We start from the raw sequence: 26,695 nt of genomic DNA, 5'->3' as shown, positions 1-26,695 counted from the left end.
ATCCTTAATAATTTAAGATTTAATTTAAATTATATCTTAATTCTTAAAAATTATATAAAAAAAAGAATTTAAATCAATTTAATTTAAATCAAAATTATATTCAACAAAATTAAGTGATTCAATCGAACCTAAAAAACCGGAATTGAATTGAATATTGAATTGAGGTTAGGTTTTTTGCTGAGATTTGCAGATTTAAGACCATCGTTATTTTTTCCGCTTTAAACAAGAAATGATGTCTCGTTTAAACGGTTCATCTTTGTAATAAGGTATGAAGTTTTAAATTTAAATTTGTAAATGTATAAAAGTAGGCGGATATCAAAAAAACCGTTTTGTTATAAAAATTTTCAGTAAACGTCACCGTTCCGGATAAAAATCATTTCATCGCGTGTACCCATTAGCTTTAATTATAATAATCGCCCCCTAATTTCGTTCTAAATTATCTCTTTGAAGAGGATAAGTTACTGTTAAGATCCTAAACAAATCTTTCTAACACAAGAATGGCAGCGAACCAAACTTACAAGGTAATTAATTTTGTTAGTTTTTAACTTGGGGTTAAATTTTGTTTGAATTGTAGCCGTCGGAGAGTAAACGAGAAGAATTTAGGAGGTATTTAGAAAAAACGGGTGTTATGGATGCGCTCACAAAGGCTTTGGTTAGTTTATACGAAGAACCGGATAAACCAGCTGATGCTTTAATGTAAATAAATGATTTATTTTGGTTTAAATTTAATTGATTTCGTTTTTAAAGGTATTTATTGAATAAGCTTGCCCTACAAACGGGTGGCGAAACGCTTGATTCAATAAAGAAGCGCTTACAAGAATCCACTGATAAATTGGATGCTTTGCAAAAGGAGAATGATGCATTAAAAAGTGGAAATGGAGCACCAGATCCTGACGCTCCCCCTCCTCCTGATGCACCCGCAGATGTCCCTCCTGATGCCCCAGCAGATGCACCACCACCTGATGCCCCTGCAGATGATGCTCCCCCAGCATAATTCTAAGACACATTATTATTGACAAAAAGGAAAAAAGGAATAATGTTTCATTTCCAATAAAATAAAAAAGAGTATTATTATTAATTTTTTTTTAATCAGCATATATTTTTTGTTTTTGTTAATATTTCTTCTTATTATTATTATTATTGACACAAATAAAACGGCTTTGTTTAAAGCATGTTATTATTATTTATTTTTATCTTTCTTTTTAAAGTGTAAAAGGATTTTTTTTTAATACTTATTGAGTGCCTTACAAGAAAAAGAAAGATTATTCAATAAAAAAAAACGGCAAAATCGTACAAAAAAATCATGTTTTATTTCTTCGCCCCCGACTGTCTACGTTTTATGTCCCAATTAAAAACTCTCGCCATATTCACCTCCGTAACCGTTGTTTGATCCCTAAAAAATCCCATAACAATTTGTTTATTAGAAATATAAATAAATTTACCTTAAATAATCCAAATCTTCAGCAACTTGTTCCATGTGGGTTTTGGCGGTTTCGATATTTTTTGAAACTAAAGCTTCCGCATCTTCGATGCTATATTCAAGCATTACGTTCGCCCCCAACCAAAGACAAACGGTTTTTGTTGGAGGAACCACCGCTTTTACAAACACCAAATCGCTCATTAAGTATTCCGTTTCAAAGTCATCTTTTTGTTCTTTTAATTTCTGTAAAATTTCGAGTGTTTTTTTCAACGTTGGCATTTGCACCTCTAATTTTTTTCGTTTCATCAATAAATTAGCTTCCATAAACTTGTATTTAGCGTGTTGTTCGTCGAATCTTCGTAAAACAACATCCACACTATTGTTGTTTTCTGTTTTCGACATGTAAGCATCAACATCATCCTTAAACAAAGTAAATAAATATATTTAATCTTAATTAATCAGTAGATTAAAATATTAATTAATTATATTAAAATATTTTTATCTCAAAAATGACAGATTTTTTTTAGGTTAAAAAAATTTTTTTTTGTACGTTGGTAACAAAAATTTTACATAACCTCATTGAATTAAGATTAATTTTTAACATGGTATATAAAAAAAAAGGATGACCCCCCGGAAAAAAAGAAACGTGTTTTTTATGCTATTTTTTGTAATTCGAGTTTGTATCCTTTTTTTTTTAACAAAAATAAAATAAATTTAGACAACGTAGGGAAATAGGTATGAAATAGCGGTTGGTAACACAGTAACACTTGAAAATAGAAATTTGAATTGACAATTAGAAACTGTCAAAACACAAAATGTATTCACCTGAAAAAATGTTTCATGTACACTTCCCAAAGTAAGAGAAATCATTGTGGACCTTGTATTCGATGCTAAGAACGTGTTTAAACATCCATAGACAAAAATTGTCACATTGACAACTAGAAAAATTAATGACCCAATGTCACCAACTTGAACTGGTTCCATAAAATGTTACTAAAATCTCATTACAGCATCGGAAAATTTCCCAAAGTATTAATATACGTGTCCTCTTTCCAATGAACCAACCCAACTTTATTCACTGATAATTTCTATACGAATGTTCATCTTGCCCAAGAACTTATAAAACGAAAAACGCATCTTGTAAGTACTACTATAATAAGAAGCAACAGAAAACGGAATTGTACACAAGTTGTAAAACATAAATTGAAAAATGTAGTAATGATAAAATGGAAGGACCAAAGAGATGTATGCTAACTACCAAGTATAGTGATGACACTACAATGAAACAACATCGCAAAGGAACACTTGTAAAGCCTAGTTTGGTATTGGACTAGAACGAATAAAGGCTTATCTTTCAGATCAAATGAAATCGTATTCCCACTGCCTAAAACGCGGCACAAAATGGTATAACACATCTATGGATCTGCTATAACAAATACATATATATTGTATAGAGATCATGCAATCAAAATTTAGAGTTGTTCCATCTTACTGGCTAAAATGAAATAAATACAAGTAAGGCTCGTTACTACCATCTTCTGGTTAAGCTATCTATGAGATTATTACTATGGATACGGCTACTTCACGCGCTCTGATTGGCTAGTAGATGGGTTTATCTATAAGATAAATTTAACTAAAACATGGTAGTAATGGACCTAAGATCACCACACATTGGAAGAAAATAAACGTACAAGATGATTAATAAATTGATATAATATAAATAAATTGATTTAGTCTCGCTGTACCCAGTCTGCAGATTATCAATCCTTCCCCATAGACAGCATACAACCATTTCTCGTAAGAATAGCATTGTAGTGTGCCTACATAGAGAGACACGCCGTCCGAAACAATTTTCAATACCGTGTGTTTCTTAACACGTTGACTGCCCACTACGAGATAACTCGTAGTGTACGTTCTGGCCTAGGACGCCAAGTACGAGTTATCTCGTAGTTTGTTTATTTTCCATAACCGTACAGTTAGCATTATATTTTAAAAAAACAAATGTTTCCATGAACAGAAAATTTATTAATAAATGAACAGAAAATATAGTACTATCTGATTTATGCAAAATCATTATTGTCTTTATACAAAATAATACGTTTATTGTTTATGATACTTTTTGAAACAATCTTCCACACAAAGAGCTGGTTTCTCTGCACAAACTGGGCAGAAATAACGCGTTTCTCGGCGTTGTTTAGCCTGAGTACAAATTCGACATGGCTTTGTGGGCCGCTGTTTTTTCTCGCTGGGTGGAATACACTCCAAATAATGAAGATTTTGCAATCTTATTTTCTCCGCAACTGGTTGAAACTGTTCTCCCATCAACACAATGACAAATTCTTCCCTAAATTTTATTAGTTTTATTTTAGATGCAGTTATTTTTTGAAATATTTTATGCGCATTGTGTATATATATTTCTATAATGTGTAAAGCAACCTTTTTAGGCCACCTAATAGTTTTTCTTAGGTATGTGTAGTAAGCCAGCATTTGATCTGATCGATCAATACCAGACATTCCTTTATTATAATCTCGAATTATATTTGGTTTCGTCGAAAGTTTACCATTGCGATTGGATACCTCCACCATTTCAACAACATGCATGTTTGAAATAGTCAAGACTTCTCGTTTGTCTTTCCATTTACATACAGTAACGGGACCGTTTCGCTGTCATGTAACTTCCCCTTTTTTCAGCTTTCGATTTATCACATCTTGGGGATTCTCCTTTCGGTTCTTTCGTAAAGTTCCACATACAAAAGTTTTTCGGGTTGTCAGTAATTTTGTAAATGTAACAGAATTATAAATTGTCCATGTGTAGTGTATATCCCTTATCGAGATAATCTTCAGCTAAATGTAAGACTATATCAGTTGTGTGACCTAAATTATTGTCAGTTTTCTCAGATTTTCCGCTATAAATTCTTATTTTCATGACAATACCATCCAAGGTCTATAGAACATAAGGTTACCCAATACCGATTCTCCTCCTCTGAGAGGCAAGGTGAGTCAGTGACGTAGCTGGTTCTATGAACAACACAATACGATGCGAGGTTTAAATATTTTATATAGACTGTACCACAGTATAGGCACGTATAGGCTATCTTTTATTTTGACTGTATCGAACCAGTGAGGTCAATCTGCGGGGTAATAATCGATACTACAGAGGCATAGGGAATGAGGTAACCTTATGTTCTATAAACCTTGAATACCATCGGACTCGCATAATTCATACAGTTTGATACCATATTTATGTTTTTTATTTTTTATGTATTGGCGAAAATATAATCTTCCACACCATAGCAGCATTGATTCATCAATACAAATATTTTTATTTGGCACGTAGTTTTGGCTCATAATATCATTGAAATGATTTAGTATAGGTCTTACCTTATACAGGGCGATTCATAAGTAATAGGCCAAATTGTAAATGTACGTTCAGGAGGCCAAAATAATAATATTTTCATTAACAATAATGGGTCTTAGTCTGCTCCTTACTGAGATACAGGATGTTAAAGCGAAAAAAATAAAATAGATTTTTGTTAATAGATCAGCTACTTTTCTACATAATGACTCATAGTTGACTTATAGTTTTTGTAAGGGTAAACAATAATGTGTGAGAGGATTTGAGTTAACTCGTAGATGTCGCCACATGCGCCATATGAATTAGATGAAATCAGCTACAAATTTTTTATCGCTCATATCATTTCTGTAGAAAAAAGCTATACTTCTTTGATCTTGAAAATATTAACGATTTTCGAGATATTTGAATTTTACTAATTCACTACACTACATTTCACGGTGGTCGACGTAGCATTAATCTGTTAAGACACAAGCATGGCATGGAATGTTGACATTTACCTAACCGTAATTGATAATTGATAACAATATTAAACTGAAACCATAAAAAAATTACGTAATAAAACAATTTATTGTACGCCAGTTAATAAAACGAAATACAACATTAGAACAGACTTGAACTAAGACCACTTACGACAACTGTTATCAAAACCTACATGTTAATGTTGTGCGAAGTTAAATTAAATTTAAGCTTAATTATGAGCTACTGCAAAAGGTTTTCAACATGACCACCACCAGCATTTATACACGCATTTAACCGTTTGGTTAAGGATTGTCTGACTTTAAAAAATGTAGCAGGATTATTTCGTATTGAATTGGCTGCATCTTGAATTCTATTCCATAACTCGTCTCGTGTATTTATAGTAGGTTCAGCATAGACCATTGATTTCATGTAACCCCACACATGGTGGCCACTGAAATTCACTACCACGTCCAATCCAACGGTGAGGGAATGTTTCATTCAGATGTTCGCGCACAGCACGTGAAAAATGTGGAGGAGCACCGTCTTGCATGAACCACATATTTCTTCTTAGTTGTAATGGAAGATCTCCCAAGAGGTCGACTAAGTCATTATTTAAAAAAATTAAATATGACTCTCCATTTAAATTAGGAGGTAATTCAACTGCACCACACATTTATTTTAAACTCGTGCTGGAAATGTCTATCTTTTTTTAAACGAGGGTTTTCGGTTTCCCAGGCATGACTATTTCGCCAATTAAAAACTCCGCGTCTGGTAAAGGTTGCTTCATCCGTGAAAAGAATGTTATTTAGGAATGTTGGATTATTATTCAATTTTCCTTTTAGCCACTGACAAAATTGAACTCTGATTCGATAATCTGTTGGAAGTAAATTTTGCACAGGTATAAATGATAGGGATATAAATTTTCCTTGTGTAAAATTCTAGTCACGGATGGTTGGCTTATTCCAGTTGCTGCAGATAATCGACGAGTGCTTATTTCAGAATTTTGCGCAATTCTTACCAAAATTTCATCTTCTTGCTGCGGAGTGATAATCTTAGGACGTCCTCAAATCCTCTCACACATTATTGTTTACCCTTACAAAAACTATAAGTCAACTATGAGTCATTATGTAGAAAAGTAGCTGATCTATTAACAAAAATCTATTTTATTTTTTTCGCTTTAACATCCTGTATCTCAGTAAGGAGCAGACTAAGACCCATTATTGTTAATGAAAATATTATTATTTTGGCCTCCTGAACGTACATTTACAATTTGGCCCATTACTTATGAATCACCCTGTATAATCTATCAGAAGATGGTACTGAGTTATCAACTAAGTGAAAATAACGCAGTAGCAATAGAAATCTATTTCGACTCATATGCGATCGCCAAAACATTACATTATATAGTTTATTTCTACTCCAATAATGCTCTATTGAAGGAAATGTACAAGGGCCCATTTGTAACAAAAGTGCAATAAAAACTTTCATTTCTGACACTGTTACATCTATCCACTGTGACGCCCTGTTAGATTTTTTTATGGGGGATGAAATTCTCCATATTTCTCAATAAAATATATAAAAATAGAAAAAGTAAAAACTTTTTGTGAGAAATAATTAAAATTAAAATTTATTATTAAAGAGTAGACATGTTTCGAAACGATTGTTTCATCTTTAATAACTAAACTACTCTTTAATAATAAATTTTAATTTTAATTATTTCTCACAAAAAGTTTTCTATTTTTATAGATTTTTTTATCTTTTTAAGATTTGCAATTTCTTGCTTAGCGTATAAATTAGTTTGCTCAACCAATAATGCAAGAAACTCCTCCGAAAAAAATAAGTCTAAGATTTGTCGTATCCAATTTAAAACCAACGTTTTCTTGGAAAACAAATAATTCAAGGTTTTGTGGAATTTCTGTCCACAAATTGTCACCCGTACTTGATGTGCTTGCTTCGGACACATCATTATTATCTTCAGTTTCGGAGACTACTTCATAATCACTGTCCATTGAATTTTCAGAAAATTCGGAATCGCTACTGTCGTTACTACCCTCGTCCAATTGTGAATCGCTGGGATTGTCGTAAAAATCAACTTGTTTTTCAGTCCGTCGTCGTTTCTTATCCATATTGAGATATTTATAATTAACTAATAATATTAATTATAAATAAAAATTATAAAGATACACACTCAAGAAAGACGTAAAAACGTAATGCACTCCACTATATCTGATTTTCTACTGACGAAGTTAGACGCATCAAGCGACAAGTCGAAACGTGTTTGGTATGTACGAATTAACTCGTAGTTGGCTTCTGCGAAGAGTTTTTTGTAACAGAAGCCAACTACGAGATAATTCGTATGATCGTTATTTTCTAAAAAAAAAAATTCCCTACGCTTTTTGATTATTTATATTAACCATAATTTAGAGTTTATGACAGTATAACATAATATTATAAAATTAATTTGTCTTTTTGGACCGGAATCCTGAAAATTGTCGTGGTAGTCAACGTGTTAACCTTTAGAGGACCGGGACCACCACTTAAGTGGTGGAACTAGAAACATTCGGGTTTAGTCGCACGTCTCTCAAGACGGCTAAACCCGAATGATTCTAGTTCTAGGTATAGTGTTAGTTCTAGTTTTACACTTGCACTGTCACTAAACCTAACATTAGACCCAGAACTAGAAACATTTGGGTTTAACCGTACGTCTCTTGATTTTATACCAGCTCTATCACTAGAATTAACACAAGACCAAGAACTAGAATCATTCGGGTTTAGCCGTCTTGAAAGACGTGCGGCTAAATCCGAATGATTCTAGTTCTAGGTCTAATGTTAGTTCTAGTATTAACACAGAGTTTATCTAACGAAAGGTAGTTATAAAATAAACAATTTATAGGTTAGGTGTTGGCCGGTTTAATAGGAAAATGCATGGTTAACATTTTTATGACGTCACATCGAAACTTTAATATGATTTTTTGGTATGTTCTACAATTTTGAACACTTTCCTTTTATTTTTGACGTATTTTTTGGGTCATTTCACAACGATTAAAAGAAAAATCGTCGATTTTTAAGCCACACGATGATTCTTGAATTTTATCCACTTTTTAACGTCAAAGTTGGAACTGTCAAAGTAAAAAATTATTAAATTTCATTAAAATTAGATTCAAAATATGACCGACTTCCGATTCATGATAAAAGAGGGAAATCTATTTACATATGCTGAAGTTTTACATAAAGGTTAGAGAAATTACATTAAAAATAAATAAAGAGGTTATAACATCAAAATTTGATTCAAAATATGACCGATAGATGGCGCTCAAATTAAATTTTTTTTTAACATTTTTATATCTAGGAAAGTGAGAAATGAATTAAAGAAAGTTTAAGGAAGTTTAAAGTGATTAAAAGGACTTACCTGACCTACTAGTGATAGTGGTAAGTAGCGCTAGTTAGCATAAAATATCTCTATGTTGCATATTTTTATTGCAATAAAACTAGTTTAGTGTTAGTTCTAGTCTTGAGAGACGTGCGACTAAATCCGAATGTTTCTAGTTTTCAGTCTAGTATTAGTTCTAGTATTAATCTATTCACATACAGTCTATCTAACGACAGGTAGTCATAAATGGTCATAAAATAAACAATTTATAGGTTAGGGTGGTGGCCGGTTTAACAGGAAATTGCTTGTGACGTCACATCGAAATTTTAATGCGATTTTTCGATAATTCTACACTTTATTTTTATTTCTAATGTATTTTTTTTGGTCATTTCACATCGATTCAAAAAAAAATCACCGATTTTTAAGCCACATGATTCTTTGAATTTCAAATTTTTTTAAGGTTAAGAAAAAAAAATTTTTTTTTGACGTTGGTAACAAAAATTTGACATAACCTCATTGAGTTAAAATTAATTTTTAAAAAACTTTTATTAAACTTAAATTAATTTGTTTTTAATGAATCTTAATTAATGTAACAACCTAATCGAAGATTTCGCTTGCACTTCTTTCTTCAACCTCACTTCCATCAACATCAGAATCATCTTCATCGGGTGGTAATTCTTCATCTTCATCATTAACATTTTGATCCGTACTAATTGAGTTTTGTGACAAAATTTCTTCACCGTGTAAATCCCGGTTTTTTAAATTCCCCATCCAAAACGCCGCGGAACAATCGTTCGCAACCAACATGGCTTTTACGCGAAACACAAAAGTCTCCAAAGTTAATCGACATCGAGGAACGTGAGCAATTAAGGAGATATCTTTAGTTATTTTCGAGTGGCAACACAAATGATGCAAAAACCGTACCGTTAGTTGTAAAGTTTTTAAAATTTCGATAACTTGATCGGTTTTATTTCTTAGAAGTATTTCCATGATGGGTATTCCTTGTGATAAAAATATTTTAAAGACTCCGATTGATTGCTTCAAGAAGTGGATTAAATTCGAGTGGGATTCTTGTACTTTTACGATTGCCATTAAACCTTGAAGACTTAAAGCGGTGGTTTTCCATAACATTAAATGTTCGTTGTTTGTTAATGAAACAATTTCAATTTTAATTTTTTCTAATAAACTCGTACAAAATCGTCGGTATAAAACGTGAAAACTCGACTTAGTCACCGCTTTCAACATTTCTAAATTATCTTCCTTCGATTTTAACGAATTAACTTGTTCTTGTAGCGTTGAAATTAACCCCCCCAAAGTTTTTACGTTCGCCCCTCTTAAATAATTATTAATCAAATAATCTAATTGTAAATAGTGCTCTTTTCCAATTTCCAAGCTTAATTTTGAATCGTACCAAGGTCTCGATAATAAATTTAGACTCATCGAGATTATTTTTTTGTTGATTTCACAATTTGATGTTATTTGATGCAAATTATCGACGATTTTAATTAAATAAACGGCGGAGGTTAAATTTAACGAATTATTTGAGTAATTAACTAATTCGTTTGTTAAATCGAGGCTTAATTGGTTCAATGATTGCAATTTTTTCGAATCCTTTTTTATTAATACGTTATTTATCGCTTCTTTTAATAATTTCAGATTTTTTGGGTTCTTAAATCCGTTCCAATCAAAAATTAAGTGTAAACATTTTAGATTCGATGTAATCGTTGATTTTAACTCGTTGATTTCGGGGGTGAAGAGTTTTTGGTGGTCGAAAATGAAATTGTTTTCTTCTAAGGTTATTGTTAATCTGTTATGGATTACGTTGAATTTGTTAAGAATTTTTGGTAATAATCTGATGCAGTCGGTTATTATTTCGATGGGTTTTATTGATGAGGTGATTGAGTTTTGGGGTTTGATGTTGTGTTTTGAAATTGTTTCTAATTTTTTGGCTAAATCTTTAACGAGGAAATCAAACGAATACAAATCGATTGTTGTTTCTTGAGTTAATTGGGATAATTCTTCGAGATCGCCCGTTTCTAATTTAAGCGGATATTTTAGGAGGATCATAACGCTCGCGTCCATTTCGCGGAAATTATAAACAACATTAACATTTTTCTTCGATTTCGTAATATTCGTTGTTACACTCGACGTCGTTGTATCTAATTTGGGCCTTTTCGCTGGTTTTTTTATCTTTTTGGGATCCCCCTCAGATTCTAAACCCCCAGGTAATTTGTGATGCGGGATTTGTTTCATAACGGAGCTTAACACATTTTCGATTTCGATCAAATTCTTTAAACGCTCCAACACTTTCCTTCGAATATTTTTCGCCTTTTGCGCAACGAAAGCGCTGATTACCTCCCGAAACCAACTGGTGCAATGAAATAAGCAATCCGCGACGAATTTTAAATCATCCATTGAGTAACAAAGGATGTCTTCGAATTGGGGCAAAATTACCCCGCATCCTAACACGGCGTTAATCGGTGTTAAATCACCGTTGTTTTCGATGTAGTGTAAAACCCGCACCAGGCGGAAAAAAGGGGCTAAAATTTCGATTTCGTTGTTTTGATTCGTCGTTAATTCAGCAATATTGACGTAAATTTCTGAATCAACCTCATCAACCCCATTTAAAGAAAATGACGCAATAAAATCGACGTTTGAATTCGTCGATTTCGGAATAAAATCGGATAAATACTTATTTTGGAAATCCGCGGTTATTTTTTCATTTAACCACTTCAAAAAGTTCTTATTTAACTCATTCAATATAATAACATCAGCTAATTGGTCGTAAAATAGCGCGGTTAAACTCGGGGAATCCTCGCACGCATTTTGGGCCAAATTAAACAATTTAACACATTCCTTACATTCCCTCGACAAATTCTCCATCTCACCCTCATCTTTAATCAAAATCAAAACGTGCTTAATCATAAACACAGCCCCAATTAACCCAAATTGCTTCATTGAAGTCTTCAATGAAGTCAACTCCTTCCTAATTATAATATGCAACTCATTTTTAATCCCAGAATAATTCTCATCGCCACAAACCAACGAAAAAAGTATATCAAAGACGATTTTCGCGTCATTAACACTATAAATATCGAAATATTCCAACAATAACATCATTTGATGCGCGTTTTGTTTCATTTTGTTCACATTTTCCGACAAAATCAACAAAATTTTCAAAGTCTCAGTAACATTTTTGACCCCATAAGCCCCCATTAACATAATTAAAGTCTCCACAATCCCCCTGCGCTGATTAAAATTTAAATTTTCATTATCAAAAGTCAATTTAAACATGCCCCCACAAAAATCCACCGTTTTTTTATCACAAATTAAGCAAGAACACAAAGATTTAATCGAATTTAAATAATTCTCCACGATGAATTTATCCAAATATTTCCCATAAAACTCCTCCAAATGGTTTATTCTCAAAGAATCCTCTTTAACAAGCCTCTTAAACATAACCTCAACCTTTTTGTTATCACTAAACGAATGCAACAAAATCAAAAATAAGATATCGATCGATTTAAATTCTTTGATTTTCCCATAAAACATCAAATACATGTCTTGGACGTCCTTAATCAACATCGAATACCCAATTTTCATGAAAATAATTACTTTATGGGATTCCCCAGCTTCTTCAAACAACAAAACATCACTTAAAGCATTTCTACATTTTTCTAAAACTCCAAATAACCCAACTTTCGGAGTATTATTAACCAAAAATTCGTATAAAACGGCGAAAAATTTAATCGCGTTTGAATCGTTTAAAAACTCAATCAAAATGTCTTCAATTTCCATTTTAGACTCAACAGATAAATTTAAAGCGTTCAAACAATCGATTATTGCAGCTGCCAAACTAAAATCTTCTCTTAATAGTTTTGAAATTTCTTTACCTGCCACATCTGATTGTGAATCAGGAATTATATACGGAATTGCATTTAACATTTCTAATCGATTCTCAAAAGTGGCAATATCTAAAACATCAATGATTTTAATTAATTTTATTTTAACGCTTTGTTTAATGTAAGGTAAGTTTGATAAAGCGCTTAAACACAATCGTAGAAATAAAGCGCTTTCGTTGGTGTTTTCGGGGGCGCAACGGGTTATCTCATCCAAAAGTTTTTTAATAATATCGCATTGTAAATCATCTATGGTTAATAACATCCTTATTAAACTATCTTGATTGATATCACCGACATCGTTTTTTCTTAAAATAGTCGGTAATAAACCCAATTTAAAATTTTGGCGGTCATCAAATAATTCCTTCAAAGTGTTGAGAAAAATTTTGAGGTTATCTTCTTTTATTCCTTGATTTAAACACTTTTCGATGTCTCTTATAACCAATGATTGCTCTTGAGTTAAAACGTGAGGTGTTTCTTCATCGTCTGATAATTTAACACCACATTTACTTAATATATCCATTTTAATAACGAAATTTTTTGTAATAACATTTATATGAAAATAAATGACAGTAAGGAATACCAACTGTCGATAATAAATTAATTATAAATAAAACGTTTTTATTCTTATAATAAATAAGAATAATTTGATGAATAAAATAATATCATTTACAATATTATTATACTTAAATTATTTATATTATAGTAACAAGACGGGGCTAATTATTAATTGATTGAAAAAGTGAGGTTAGATTATAGAAATGAAATTAACTCACCACAAATTCAGCTTCCGGGCATACTTTGGGTTTTGTGGTGGTTTCTATTTGCGCCGTTGTATTGTTTGATTCTTTTTCCATGTTCTTTTTCTTGAAATATCTCTATAAAAATAACTTTACCAAATTTGTCAATCGGTAGGATGGGTTGCTTTGGGTAATTTTATTTTTATTAAGTTGTCAAGAAAAAAATCCTATTTTAATCCTTGTTTATAGATATTAGTTTGTGTTCGTGATAACCAGATGGCAGGGCAATTTATGTGTAAATTAATACATAATCTTTTCAGTTTTTTGTTCTCTTTACACCATATTTCTTGCACTTATAACTTCTTTATAATCTGACGATTAGTTCATTCTTGTATTCCACGTGTAAATTAATACATAAATTAGCCTGCCATCTGTGTATCACGAACACAAACTAACATCGGTTCAATAACTATGTATATCTATAAATAAAGTTTTAATGTTTTTAATTTTTTCTTTTTTTAAATTTTTTTTTTATTTATACTACAGTTTTTAGCCAAATTATTAAAAATCATAAAAGATTACAATATTTATTATTAATTTTTAAATCAAACAATTATTCTAAATAAAGTGTACTGATTTATCGACATTTATGACAATAATAAAATGAAGTTGGTTACGTCAAAAACGTTTTTCTTGGTTATTTTTTTTATTTAAGGGCTTTTATACTTTTTCGATAAATTTTGCAAGGTAAAAACAAGATGATTGCAAACCCGATGCTTTCTAGTATTAGTGTTAATTCTAGTTTTACCGTTTCACCATCACTAGAACTAACACAAGACCTAGAATCATTCAGGATTAGCCATTTTGAAAGACGTGTGGCTAAACCCGAATGTTTCTAGGTCTAGGTCCAGTGTTAGTTCTAGTAATAGTGCTAATGTAAAACTAGAACTAACATTACAACTTTCAGAACCTGTTACTCCTGGATATCCCACAGAAATTGGTTAATCTTGTACAATTAACATTGAAGGAAACCAAGGCAGCAGTGGTTGTTTAATCCACTGTCTTCTACGTTATTTTTGAGTCAATTACGTTTCTAATATCGTAATATTTCAGTTTCTTGTTGAATATTGACAATAGGGTTAAGATCTGGGCTTTGTAATGGCTTTTGAGTTGCTTTAGACAGTTGTACATGATCCAAAATCTAACATCTAGCTAATCATTATCCTGTTGAAAGATAAAATCTCGTAAACAACCCAATTTTTGTTGCACATTGCTCAATTTTTTTTTTTAATAATTATACACCCCTTCAAAGTCAGTATTCCATCGATAAAGTGAAGATTTCGGCCTCCTGCTGCTAAAAAACGTCCCAATATCATCACCAAACTTCCACCACGCTTGAATGTAGGTATCCGATTATGTGGATTACTATTTTCCAGAAGTTAAAATCCTTATTTTAGCATTTTTTGTAAAATTGTGACAACCCAAATCGTAACATAACCTAAAATTAAAATTTTTTAACTTAAAATGAGTGGAAAACATATTATGAATTTAAAACAGGTAAAAAAATCAATTTTGGTTAATTTGATTATTAATTCTTGATGAATAATGTAATAATAAATGGTTTATAATAAAGTTTATGCTACGACAACAAGTTTTGAGGTTATATCGAAGGATTTTGAGGACAATAAAAGAAATGCCGGATAAAACCTATCAAAAAGAATTATTGAATTGAAGAAATCAATGCTTAACAATAAAAATGGGGACAAAACAGGATTAAAAATTTTGTATGAAAGCTGTCAAAAAAAATGTGTCAACCCGAATCATAACATAACCTAAAATTTAATTTTTTTAACTTAAAATGAGTCGAAAACGTATACGAATTTAAAACGGGTAAAAAAATTAATTTTGGTTAATTTAATTATTAATTCTTGATGAATAACGTGATAATAAATGGTTTATAATAAAGTTTATGCTAGGGTAACAAGTTTTGAGGTTATATCGAAGGATTTTGAGGACAATAAAAGAAGTGCCGGATAAAACCCATCAAAAAGAATTATTGAATTGAAGAAATCAATGCTTAACAATAAAAATGGGGACAAAACACGATTAAAAATCTGGTATAAAAGCTGTCAAAAAAAATGTGTCAACCCAAATCATAACATAACCTAAAATTATATTTTTTTTACTTAAAATGAGTGGAAAACGTATTATAAATTTAAAACGGGTAAAAAAAATCAATTTTGGTTAATTTAATTATTAATTCTTGACGAATAACGTAATAATAAATGGTTTATAATAAAGTTTATGCTAAGGCAACAAGTTTTGAGGTTATATTGAAGGATTTTGGGGACAATAAAAGAAGTGCCTGATAAAACCCATCAAAAAGAATTGTTGAATTGAAGAAACCAATGCTTAACAATCAAAATGGGGACAAAGCACGATTAAAAATCTTGTATAAAAGCTGTCAAAAAAAAATGTGTCAACCCAAATCATAACCTAACCTAAAATTTAATTTTTTTTACTTAAAATGAGTCGAAAGCGTATTATGAATTTAAAACAAATCAATTTTGGTTAATTTAATTATTAATTCTTGACGAATAACGTAATAATAAATGGTTTATAATAAAGTTTATGCTAGGGCAACAAGTTTTGAGGTTATATCGAAGGATTTTGAGGACAATAAAAGAAGTGCCGGATAAAACTCACCAAAACGAATTGTTGGATTGAAGAAACCAATGCTTAACAATCAAAATGGGGACAAAGCACGATTAAAAATCTTGTATAAAAGCTGTCAAAAAAAAATGTGTCAACTCAAATCCTAACATAACCTAAAATTTAATTTTTTTTACTTAAAATGAGTCGAAAACGTATTATGAATATAAAACAGGTAAAACAAATCAATTTTGGTTAATTTAATTATTAATTGTTGATGAATAACGTAATAATAAATGGTTTATAATAAAGTTTATGCTAAGGCAACGAGTTTTGAGGTTATATCGAAGGATTTTGAGGACAATAAAAGAAGTGCCGGTTAAAACCCATCAAAAAGAATTATTGAATTGAAGAAATCAATGCTTAACAATAAAAATGGGGACAAAACAGGATTAAAAATCTTGTATAACAGCTGTCAAAAAAAAATGTGTCAACCCAAATCATAACATAACCTAAAATTTAATTTTTTTAACTTAAAATTAGTGGAAAATGTATATGAATTTAAAACAGGTAAAACAAATCAATTTTGGTTAATTTCATTATTAATTCTTGACGAATAACGTAATAATAAATGGTTTATGCTACGGCAACACGTTTTGAGGTTATATTGAAAGATTTTGAGGACAATAAAAGAAGTGCCTGATAAAACCCATCAAAAAGAATTGTTGAATTGAAGAAACCAATGCTTAACAATCAAAATGGGGACAAAGCACGATTAAAAATCTTGTATAAAAGCTGTCAAAAAAAATGTGTCAACCCAAATCATAACATAACCTAAAATTTAATTTTTTTAACTTAAAATTAGTGGAAAACGTATACGAATTTAAAACGGGTAAAAAAATCAATTTTGGTTAATTTCGTTATTAATTCTTGACGAATAACGTAATAATAAATGGTTTATGCTAGGGCAACACGTTTTGAGGTTATATCGAAGGATTTTGAGGACAATAAAAAAAAAGTGTCGGATAAAATAGATCAAAAATAATTGTTGGATTGAAGAAATCAATGCTTACCAACTAAAATGGGGATAAAACACGATTAAAAATCTTGTATAACAACAGTTATCTGGCAGTAAAAAAAATTGTGTCAACCCAACTCATAACATAACCTAAAATTAAAAATTTTTTTACTTAAAATGAGTGGAAAACGTATTATGAATTTAAAACAGGTAAAGCAAATCAATTTTGGTTAATTTCATTATTAATCCTCGATGAATAACGTAATAATAAATGATTTATAATAAAGTTTATGCTACGACAACAAGTTTTGAGGTTATATCGAAGGATTTTGAGGACAATAAAAGAAGTGCCGGATAAAACCCATCAAAAAGAATTGTTGGATTGGGCTAGAAGTGATTTTAAGAATAATTCTCATCATACTGATGAAGTAACAATAAAAATGATGATTACTTACGGCGAAAGATCATTGAAAGAGTTAGAGTCAAGTCTTGCTTTAGCCAAATAGGTTAAAGAAAATAAAAAAATCTTATTTTATTGCTTTTATTTAAATACAAAAACCCATAATGTGTGTAAAACAAGACTAGAAAATAGTAAAGTACCAAAAAAAGGCACTAATAAAGTGACACCTAAATAAATTTTTTCGTTTTTAATTCTATTCCCTAATAATATCTTAATTAAAGCGTTTGAAATATAATGCCCATCCATCCAAAGTGATGGGAGGACGTTAACAATCCCTAAACCCAACGAAATCACTACAATGTATTTAAAGATTTTTTCAACTGAATTTGGAAAATTTAAACTTAAATAAACATATTTCGGAATATACTCAGAAACTCGAACGGTTAAAAGTAAATCTTCGGCTAAACCTAAATAGACAATTGGTTTTTCTTCACTTTTTCTTTTTATAACTAAAACGCGACTGTGATCTTTTAACATCGGTTTAAGGCAATGCGTGTTCTCGATAATCACACAATCATTCGATGAATTACAATAATTATTTGAATGGCTAACAACAACTCGAACTGGTAGACATGTATGAGGGGGAATTTCCAATATTCCATTTGTTGCTTCTAAGTATTCAAAACATAAAGCACCCGGTTGATCATTACAACAATCAAAATCATTTGTACTAGAATGTTTAAACACAGTTTCATCATGATTCGAAATAACTTCACTGGGAGTACAAAAACCGAGATTTAAATTACGATACATGTTAATACAATTAATCCAATCTTGAAAATTGTTGATTTTACAATTATTTATTTTAAAAATTTGATTCCCTACGTTTAAACCGTTATTTTCGCCAATTAATGGGGAATTTGGAGATAAATCAGTTACAATTACACCGTTATTAACCTCATAAAATGGTGAAAAGATATACGGCAACATCAAAAAGATTAAATAAAAAAATATACTTAACGAAATATTATGCCAAACACCAGCACAATAAATCCTAAGTGATTTAATCGGGGTTAATTTTAATATATCTTCAGTGTTTAAACCAACATAAGCAATGGGTAAGATAAATATACAAGTAAATCCAACATTAATTAAATGAACATCTTCTTTAACAGCCGTTAAAGCATGCCCAAATTCATGGAAAACACTCGATATCACCAAACTTACAACATAATAAGGTAAATCTGATATTGCCAAGGTAGCTCCTGGTATTATAGGCACAATAATACTCGATTCTAAAGGATTTTCGTTTTGTACAAAAAACATTTGATATAAAGAAACTAAAAGTAACACGAAAGAAATTGGTAAAAAAATTAAAGTTACATTTAAGCCTATTGAAAACCATGTGGAGAGAAACGATGAATGAGAGCTACCCCATCTTAATAATAAACGATTAAAAGCGGTCGTTTCCCATTTAATTTGTAAAAATTTGATTTCAAATCCGGTGTTTTTCAAAAACTGGATGTAAGGGTAATGAGCACATGTCTAAAAAAGAAAATTGGTACTAAAATTGTTTATGCAAAATCATCTTGTTTTTACCTTGTAAAATTTATCGAAGAAGTATAAAAGGCCATAAATAAAAAGAATAACTAAGAAAAACGTTGGAATCATTTTGATGTTTTCCCCATTTTTGACGTAACCAACTTCATTTTATTATTGTGTCATAAATGTCGATAAATCAGTGTACTTTATTTAGAATAATTGTTCGATTCAAAAACGAATAATAATAAATATTGTAATGATTTTGTGATTTTTAATAATTTCGCTAAAAACTGAAGTATAAATAAATATAAAAGTATAAATAAATGGAATAATTCTAGATTAGCGGTCTGTCTTAAAAATCGATGATTTTTTTTTTAATCGATAGGAAATGACTCAAAAAAGGCGTTAATGATTAAAAAAAGTGCGCAAAAGTATATATAGCTTCGTAGAAAAGTAACTCTCTAAACAAAAATTTCGTACTAAAAATTGAACGCATGTGGCGCCATCTGTTGGGGATGTTTTAGATTCAGCTAAGAACCGAATCACTAGAATACAGGTTGGATTGGGTTTAATATATAAAAGCTTAAACCACAAAATAACTGTTTGGAGCCAGATAATTAACATTCGGACTGGTTGGGAATTCCTCAAATGCAATTACCTATGGCAATTACACCTGTCAAATAATGTCGCCACATTTGAATATCACGGCATCATATGACATGTGAGATTGCTTCCAACCAGTTATAACGTTAGCTGAAACAAAGCTATACTGTCAATTATAATCTAATTATTTAATCTTACCATTATTACATTATTATACTCTCAGCAAAAAATCACTTTAAAATGACGTTTTCATCTGTCATTCTGAACAAACTTCACTTTTTAAAAGTTGAAGTTAGCGACAAAGTTAAAAATATAACACGAATTGGAATCTATACTTTTTAAATTAAAAGAATGATACTGGTAATAATTGTTATTGCTATCTCTCATCATTTCCACTATTAATAATAAAATTGTTAGTTTAATTAAATTATTTTAGTATAGACACTAATGCCATCTCCCTTCAAAATATATGAGCGCCATCTATCAATAATTTATTAAGTCATATAATAATAATATTAAATATTAATAAAAAATGTGAAATAATGCAATCTATTCCAACTTTTTTTGTAAAACAAATATAAATTAAATAGTTCAAAAAATGTATTTGTTTCAAATATCGGAAATATGTTTTTTTAATTTTTAGTTATAATTTACAGGAAACTGTAAAATTAATTTCTTTAACACTAAAAAAAAGTTTATTTTTAGCTTTATTCTAAAACATTAAGAAATAGACCTGTCGAACCTTATATTTATATAATCAGAAAAAAATAACGAATTTAATAAGCGAATAATCAGTGGTTGTTTCCATTTAAAAAAACGAAAATTGTGATAATATCTCAAAATCTAAAGCCGAAAAAATTTTTTTGACTACGTCATCAAATTCTCTGTTAAAAAGTGTCCATATAATGTCTTAGTTATAATACTCCACCTATAATAATAACCAAGATAATTGCATTTGTTGGTTTTACGATATTTTCAATTTTGGCCTTAAAATGACGTTTTCGTCTGTCACTTTGAACAAACTTCACTTTTTAAAAATTTAAGTTAGCGACAAAGTTAAAAATATAACACGAATTGGAATCTATAATTTTTAAATTAAAAGAATGATACTGGTAATAATTGTTATTGCTATCTCTCATCATTTCCACTATTAATAATAAAATTGTTAGTTTAATTAAATTATTTTAGTATAGACGCTAATGCCATCTCTATTCAAAATATATGAGCGCCATCTATCAATAATTTATTAAGTCATTTAATAATAATATTAAATATTAATAAAAAATGTGAAATAATGCAATCTATTCCAACTTTTTTTGTAAAACAAATATAAATTAAATAGTTCAAAAAATGTATTTGTTTCAAATATCGGAAATATGTTTTTTTAATTTTTAGTTATAATTTACAGGAATCTGTAAAATTAATTTCTTTGACACTAAAAAAAAGTTTATTTTTAGCTTTATTCTAAAACAATAAGAAATAGACCTGTCAAACCTTATATTTATATAATCAGAAAAAAATAACGAATTTAATAAGCGAATAATCAGTGGTTGTTTCCATTTAAAAAAACGAAAATTGTGATATCTCAAAATCTAAAGCCGAAAAAATTTTTTTGACTACGTCATGAAATTCTCTGTAAAAAAGTGTCCATATAATGTCTTAGTTATAATACTCCACCTATAATAATAACCAAGATAATTGCATTTGTTGGTTTTACGATATTTTCAATTTTGGCCTTAAAATGACGTTTTCGTCTGTCACTTTGAACAAACTTCACTTTTTAAAAATTTAAGTTAGCGACAAAGTTAAAAATATAACACGAATTGGAATCTATAATTTTTAAATTAAAAGAATGATACTGGTAATAATTGTTATTGCTATCTCTCATCATTTCCACTATTAATAATAAAATTGTTAGTTTAATTAAATTATTTTAGTATAGACGCTAATGCCATCTCTCTTCAAAATATATGAGCGCCATCTATCAATAATTTATTAAGTCATTTAATAATAATATTAAATATTAATAAAAAATGTGAAATAATGCAATCTATTCCAACTTTTTTTGTAAAACAAATATAAATTAAATAGTTCAAAAAATGTATTTGTTTCAAATATCGGAAATATGTTTTTTTAATTTTTAGTTATAATTTACAGGAATCTGTAAAATTAATTTCTTTGACACTAAAAAAAAGTTTATTTTTAGCTTTATTCTAAAACAATAAGAAATAGACCTGTCAAACCTTATATTTATATAATCAGAAAAAAATAACGAATTTAATAAGCGAATAATCAGTGGTTGTTTCCATTTAAAAAAACGAAAATTGTGATATCTCAAAATCTAAAGCCGAAAAATTTTTTTTGACTATGTCATCAAATTCTCTGTTAAAAAGTGTCCATATAATGTCTTAGTTATAATACTCCACCTATAATAATAACCAAGATAATTGCATTTGTTGGTTTTACGATATTTTCAATTTTGGCCTTAAAATGACGTTTTCATCTGTCATTCTGAACAAACTTCACTTTTTAAAAGTTGAAGTTAGCGACAAAGTTAAAAATATAACACGAATTGGAATCTATACTTTTTAAATTAAAAGAATGATACTGGTAATAATTGTTATTGCTGTCTCTCATCATTCCCACTATTAATAATAAAATTGTTAGTTTAATTAAATTATTTTAGTATAGACGCTAATGCCATCTCCCTTCAAAATATATGAGCGCCATCTATCAATAATTTATTAAGTCATATAATAATAATATTAAATATTAATAAAAAATGTGAAATAATGCAATCTATTCCAACTTTTTTTGTAAAACAAATATAAATTAAATAGTTCAAAAAATGTATTTGTTTCAAATATCGGAAATATGTTTTTTTAATTTTTAGTTATAATTTACAGGAAACTGTAAAATTAATTTCTTTGACACTAAAAAAAAGTTTATTTTTAGCTTTATTCTAAAACAATAAGAAATAGACCTGTCGAACCTTATATTTATATAATCAGAAAAAAATAACGAATTTAATAAGCGAATAATCAGTGGTTGTTTCCATTTAAAAAAAACGAAAATTGTGATATCTCAAAATCTAAAACCGAAAAAATTTTTTTGACTACGTCATCAAATTCTCTGTAAAAAAGTGTCTATATAATGTGTTAGTTATAATACTCCACCTATAATAATAACCAAGATAATTGCATTTGTTGGTTTTACGATATTTTCAATTTTGGCCTTAAAATGACGTTTTCATCTGTCATTCTGAACAAACTTCACTTTTTAAAAGTTGAAGTTAGCGACAAAGTTAAAAATATAACACGAATTGGAATCTATACTTTTTAAATTAAAAGAATGATACTGGTAATAATTGTTATTGCTATCTCTCATCATTTCCACTATTAATAATAAAATTGTTAGTTTAATTAAATTATTTTAGTATAGACGCTAATGCCATCTCTCTTCAAAATATATGAGCGCCATCTATCAATAATTTATTAAGTCATATAATAATAATATTAAATATTAATAAAAAATGTGAAATAATGCAATCTATTCCAACTTTTTTGTAAAACAAATGTAAATTAAATAGTTCAAAAAATGTATTTGTTTCAAATATCGGAAATGTTTTTTTAATTTTTAGTTATAATTTACAGGAATCTGTAAAATTAATTTCTTTGACACTAAAAAAAAGTTTATTCTTAGCTTTATTCTAAAACAATAAGAAATAGACCTGTCGAACCTTATATTTATATAATCAGAAAAAAATAACGAATTTAATAAGCGAATAATCAGTGGTTGTTTCCATTTAAAAAAACGAAAATTGTGATAATATCTCAAAATGTAAAGCCGAAAAAATTTTTTTGACTACGTCATCAAATTCTCTGTTAAAAAGTGTCCATATAATGTCTTAGTTATAATACTCCACCTATAATAATAACCAAGATAATTGCATTTGTTGGTTTTACGATATTTTCAATTTTGGCCTTAAAATGACGTTTTCGTCTGTCATTCTGAACAAACTTCACTTTTTAAAAGTTGAAGTTAGCGTCAAAGTTAAAAATATAACACGAATTGGAATCTATACTTTTTAAATTAAAAGAATGATACTGGTAATAATTGTTATTGCTATCTCTCATCATTTCCACTATTAATAATAAAATTGTTAGTTTAATTAAATTATTTTAGTATAGACGCTAATGCCATCTCTCTTCAAAATATATGAGCGCCATCTATCAATAATTTATTAAGTCATATAATAATAATATTAAATATTAATAAAAAATGTGAAATAATGCAATCTATTCCAACTTTTGTGTAAAACAAATATAAATTAAATAGTTCAAAAAATGTATTTGTTTCAAATATCGGAAATGTTTTTTTAATTTTTAGTTATAATTTACAGGAATCTGTAAAATTAATTTCTTTGACACTAAAAAAAAGTTTATTTTTAGCTTTATTCTAAAACAATAAGAAATAGACCTGTCGAACCTTATATTTATATAATCAGAAAAAAATAACGAATTTAATAAGCGAATAATCAGTGATTGTTTCCATTTAAAAAAGGAAAATTGTGATAATATCTCAAAATCTAAAGCTGAAAAAATTTTTTTGACTACGTCATCAAATTCTCTATAAAAAAGTGTCCATATATTGTCTTAGTTATAATACTCCACCTTTAATAATAACCAAGATAATTGCATTTGTTCGTTTTACGATATTTTCAATTTTGGCCTTAAAATGATGTTTTCGTCTGTCATTCTGAACAAACTTCACTTTTTAAAAGTTGAAGTTAGCGACAAAGTTAAAAATATAACACGAATTGGAATCTATACTTTTTAAATTAAAAGAATGATACTGGTAATAATTGTTATTGGTGTCTCTCATCATTCCCACTATTAATAATAAAATTGTTAGTTTAATTAAATTATTTTAGTATAGACGCTAATGCCATCTCTCTTCAAAATATATGAGCGCCATCTATCAATAATTTATTAAGTCATATAATAATAATATTAAATATTAATAAAAAATGTGAAATAATGCAATCTATTCCAACTTTTTTGTAAAACAAATGTAAATTAAATAGTTCAAAAAATGTATTTGTTTCAAATATCGGAAATGTTTTTTTAATTTTTAGTTATAATTTACAGGAAACTGTGAATTTAATTTCTTTGACGACACTAAAAAAAAGTTTATTTTTAGCTTTATTCTAAAACAATAAGAAATAGATGTCGAACCTTATATTTATATAATTAGAAAAAAATAACGAATTTAATAAGCGAATAATCAGTGGTTGTTTCCATTAAAAGAAACGAAAATTGTGATAATATCTGAAAATCTAAAGCCGAAAAAATTTTTTTGACTACGTCATCAAATTCTCTGTTAAAAAGTGTCCATATAATGTCTTAGTTATAATATTCCACCTATAATAATAACCAAGATAATTGCATTTGTTGGTTTTACGATATTTTCAATTTTGGCCTTAAAATGACGTTTTCGTCTGTCATTCTGAACAAACTTCACTTTTTAAAAGTTGAAGTTAGCGACAAAGTTAAAAATATAACACGAATTGGAATCTATACTTTTTAAATTAAAAGAATGATACTGGTAATAATTGTTATTGCTATCTCTCATCATTTCCACTATTAATAATAAAATTGTTAGTTTAATTAAATTATTTTAGTATAGACGCTAATGCCATCTCTCTTCAAAATATATGAGCGCCATCTATCAATAATTTATTAAGTCATATAATAATAATATTAAATATTAATAAAAAATGTGAAATAATGCAATCTATTCCAACTTTTGTGTAAAACAAATATAAATTAAATAGTTCAACAAATGTATTTGTTTCAAATATCGGAAATATGTTTTTTTAATTTTTAGTTATAATTTACAGGAAACTGTAAAATTAATTTCTTTGACACTAAAAAAAACTTTATTTTTAGCTTTATTGTAAAACAATAAGAAATAGACCTGTCGAACCTTATATTTATATAATCAGAAAAAAATAACGAATTTAATAAGCGAATAATCAGTGGTTGTTTCCATTTAAAAAAACGAAAATTGTGATATCTCAAAATCTAAAGCCGAAAAATTTTTTTTGACTACGTCATCAAATTCTCTGTAAAAAAGTGTCCATATAATGTCTTAGTTATAATACTCCACCTATAATAATAACCAAGATAATTGCATTTGTTGGTTTTACGATATTTTCAATTTTGGCCTTAAAATGACGTTTTCGTCTGTCATTCTGAACAAACTTCACTTTTTAAAAGTTGAAGTTAGCAACAAAGTTAAAAATATAACACGAAATGGAATCTATACTTTTTAAATTAAAAGAATGATACTGGTAATAATTGTTCTTGCTATCTCTCATCATTTCCACTATTAATAATAAAATTGTTAGTTTAATTAAATTATTTTAGTATAGACGCTAATGCCATCTCTCTTCAAAATGTATGAGCGCCATCTATCAATCATTTATTAAGTAATATAATAATATTAAATATTAATAAAAAATGTGAAATAATGCAATCTATTCCAACTTTTTTGTAAAACAAATATAAATTAAATAGTTCAACAAATGTATTTGTTTCAAATATCGGAAATATGTTTTTTTAATTTTTAGTTATAATTTACAGGAAACTGTAAAATTAATTTCTTTGATACTAAAAAAAGTTTATTTTTAGCTTTATTCTAAAACAATAAGAAATAGACCTGCCGAACCTTATATTTATATAATCAGAAAAAATAACGAATTTAATAAGCGAATAATCAGTGGTTGTTCCATTTAAAAAACGAAAATTGTCATATCTCAAAATCTAAAGCCGAAAAAATTTTTTTGACTACGTCATCAAATTCTCTGTAAAAAAGTGTCCATATAATGTCTTAGTTATAATACTCCACCTATAATAATAACCAAGATAATTGCATTTGTTGGTTTTACGATATTTTCAATTTTGGCCTTAAAATGACGTTTTCGTCTGTCACTTTGAACAAACTTCACTTTTTAAAAATTTAAGTTAGCGACAAAGTTAAAAATATAACACGAATTGGAATATATAATTTTTAAATTAAAAGAATGATACTGGTAATAATTGTTATTGCTATCTCTCATCATTTCCACTATTAATAATAAAATTGTTAGTTTAATTAAATTATTTTAGTATAGACGCTAATGCCATCTCTCTTCAAAATATATGAGCGCCATCTATCAATAATTTATTAAGTC

General features: G+C 28.7%; 6 protein-coding genes across 15 annotated transcripts in view; 2 read left to right on the top strand and 4 right to left on the bottom strand.

The window, feature by feature from the left end:
- Window positions 1-101: 101 nt before the first annotated feature.
- Window positions 102-1,183, top strand: LOC111417263 (c-Myc-binding protein). Its single transcript, XM_023049491.2, has 4 exons — window positions 102-266; window positions 349-521; window positions 575-696; window positions 748-1,183. The coding sequence occupies exons 2-4, from the start codon at window positions 498-500 to the stop codon at window positions 992-994; spliced, it is 393 nt and encodes a 130-aa protein (XP_022905259.2). The 5' UTR covers window positions 102-266; window positions 349-497; the 3' UTR covers window positions 995-1,183.
- LOC111417262 (prefoldin subunit mgr) lies at window positions 1,069-13,629 on the bottom strand. Its single transcript, XM_023049490.2, has 3 exons — window positions 13,280-13,629; window positions 1,443-1,840; window positions 1,069-1,393 (listed from the first exon to the last, which is right to left on the bottom strand). The coding sequence occupies exons 1-3, from the start codon at window positions 13,358-13,360 to the stop codon at window positions 1,309-1,311; spliced, it is 564 nt and encodes a 187-aa protein (XP_022905258.1). The 5' UTR covers window positions 13,361-13,629; the 3' UTR covers window positions 1,069-1,308.
- On the bottom strand, window positions 7,623-13,090 carry LOC111417257 (Fancd2). Its single transcript, XM_023049481.2, has one exon. The coding sequence runs from the start codon at window positions 13,024-13,026 to the stop codon at window positions 9,202-9,204; it is 3,825 nt and encodes a 1,274-aa protein (XP_022905249.2). The 5' UTR covers window positions 13,027-13,090; the 3' UTR covers window positions 7,623-9,201.
- Window positions 13,630-13,816: 187 nt separating the features above from the next.
- The window catches only part of LOC111417258 (kanadaptin), a 49,871-nt gene continuing 36,992 nt past the window's right edge, over window positions 13,817-26,695 (bottom strand). For 8 of the 9 annotated variants that reach the window (XR_011640178.1, XR_011640177.1, XR_011640180.1 and 5 more), the window contains one exon: window positions 13,817-14,741. The gene's annotated coding sequence lies outside the window, so the exon portion shown is untranslated. Of the gene's footprint in view, window positions 14,742-15,949; window positions 16,730-26,695 lie in introns of all 9 variants that reach the window. The other variant, XR_011640184.1, reaches the window with a different exon arrangement.
- Window positions 16,064-17,549, top strand: LOC139429615 (LYR motif-containing protein 2). Of its 2 annotated transcripts, none has more exons than XM_071195565.1 (3): window positions 16,064-16,130; window positions 16,862-17,123; window positions 17,201-17,549. In XM_071195565.1, the coding sequence occupies exons 2-3, from the start codon at window positions 17,091-17,093 to the stop codon at window positions 17,417-17,419; spliced, it is 252 nt and encodes an 83-aa protein (XP_071051666.1). In that variant the 5' UTR covers window positions 16,064-16,130; window positions 16,862-17,090; the 3' UTR covers window positions 17,420-17,549. The 2 variants fall into 2 exon arrangements, with proteins under 2 accessions (XP_071051666.1, XP_071051667.1); XM_071195566.1 differs by lacking the exon at window positions 16,064-16,130 and adding an exon at window positions 16,702-16,787.
- On the bottom strand, window positions 17,439-19,088 carry S2 (membrane-bound transcription factor site-2 protease). The gene is made up of 2 exons (XM_023049488.2): window positions 18,913-19,088; window positions 17,439-18,858 (listed from the first exon to the last, which is right to left on the bottom strand). The coding sequence occupies exons 1-2, from the start codon at window positions 18,982-18,984 to the stop codon at window positions 17,455-17,457; spliced, it is 1,476 nt and encodes a 491-aa protein (XP_022905256.2). The 5' UTR covers window positions 18,985-19,088; the 3' UTR covers window positions 17,439-17,454.

The sequence above is a fragment of the Onthophagus taurus genome, chromosome 3, assembly GCF_036711975.1.
Source record: "Onthophagus taurus isolate NC chromosome 3, IU_Otau_3.0, whole genome shotgun sequence".
Classification (NCBI taxonomy): Eukaryota; Metazoa; Arthropoda; class Insecta; order Coleoptera; family Scarabaeidae; genus Onthophagus; species Onthophagus taurus.
The sequence above is the reverse complement of the archived record's forward strand: the minus strand, read 5'-3'. Positions and strand labels throughout refer to the sequence as shown.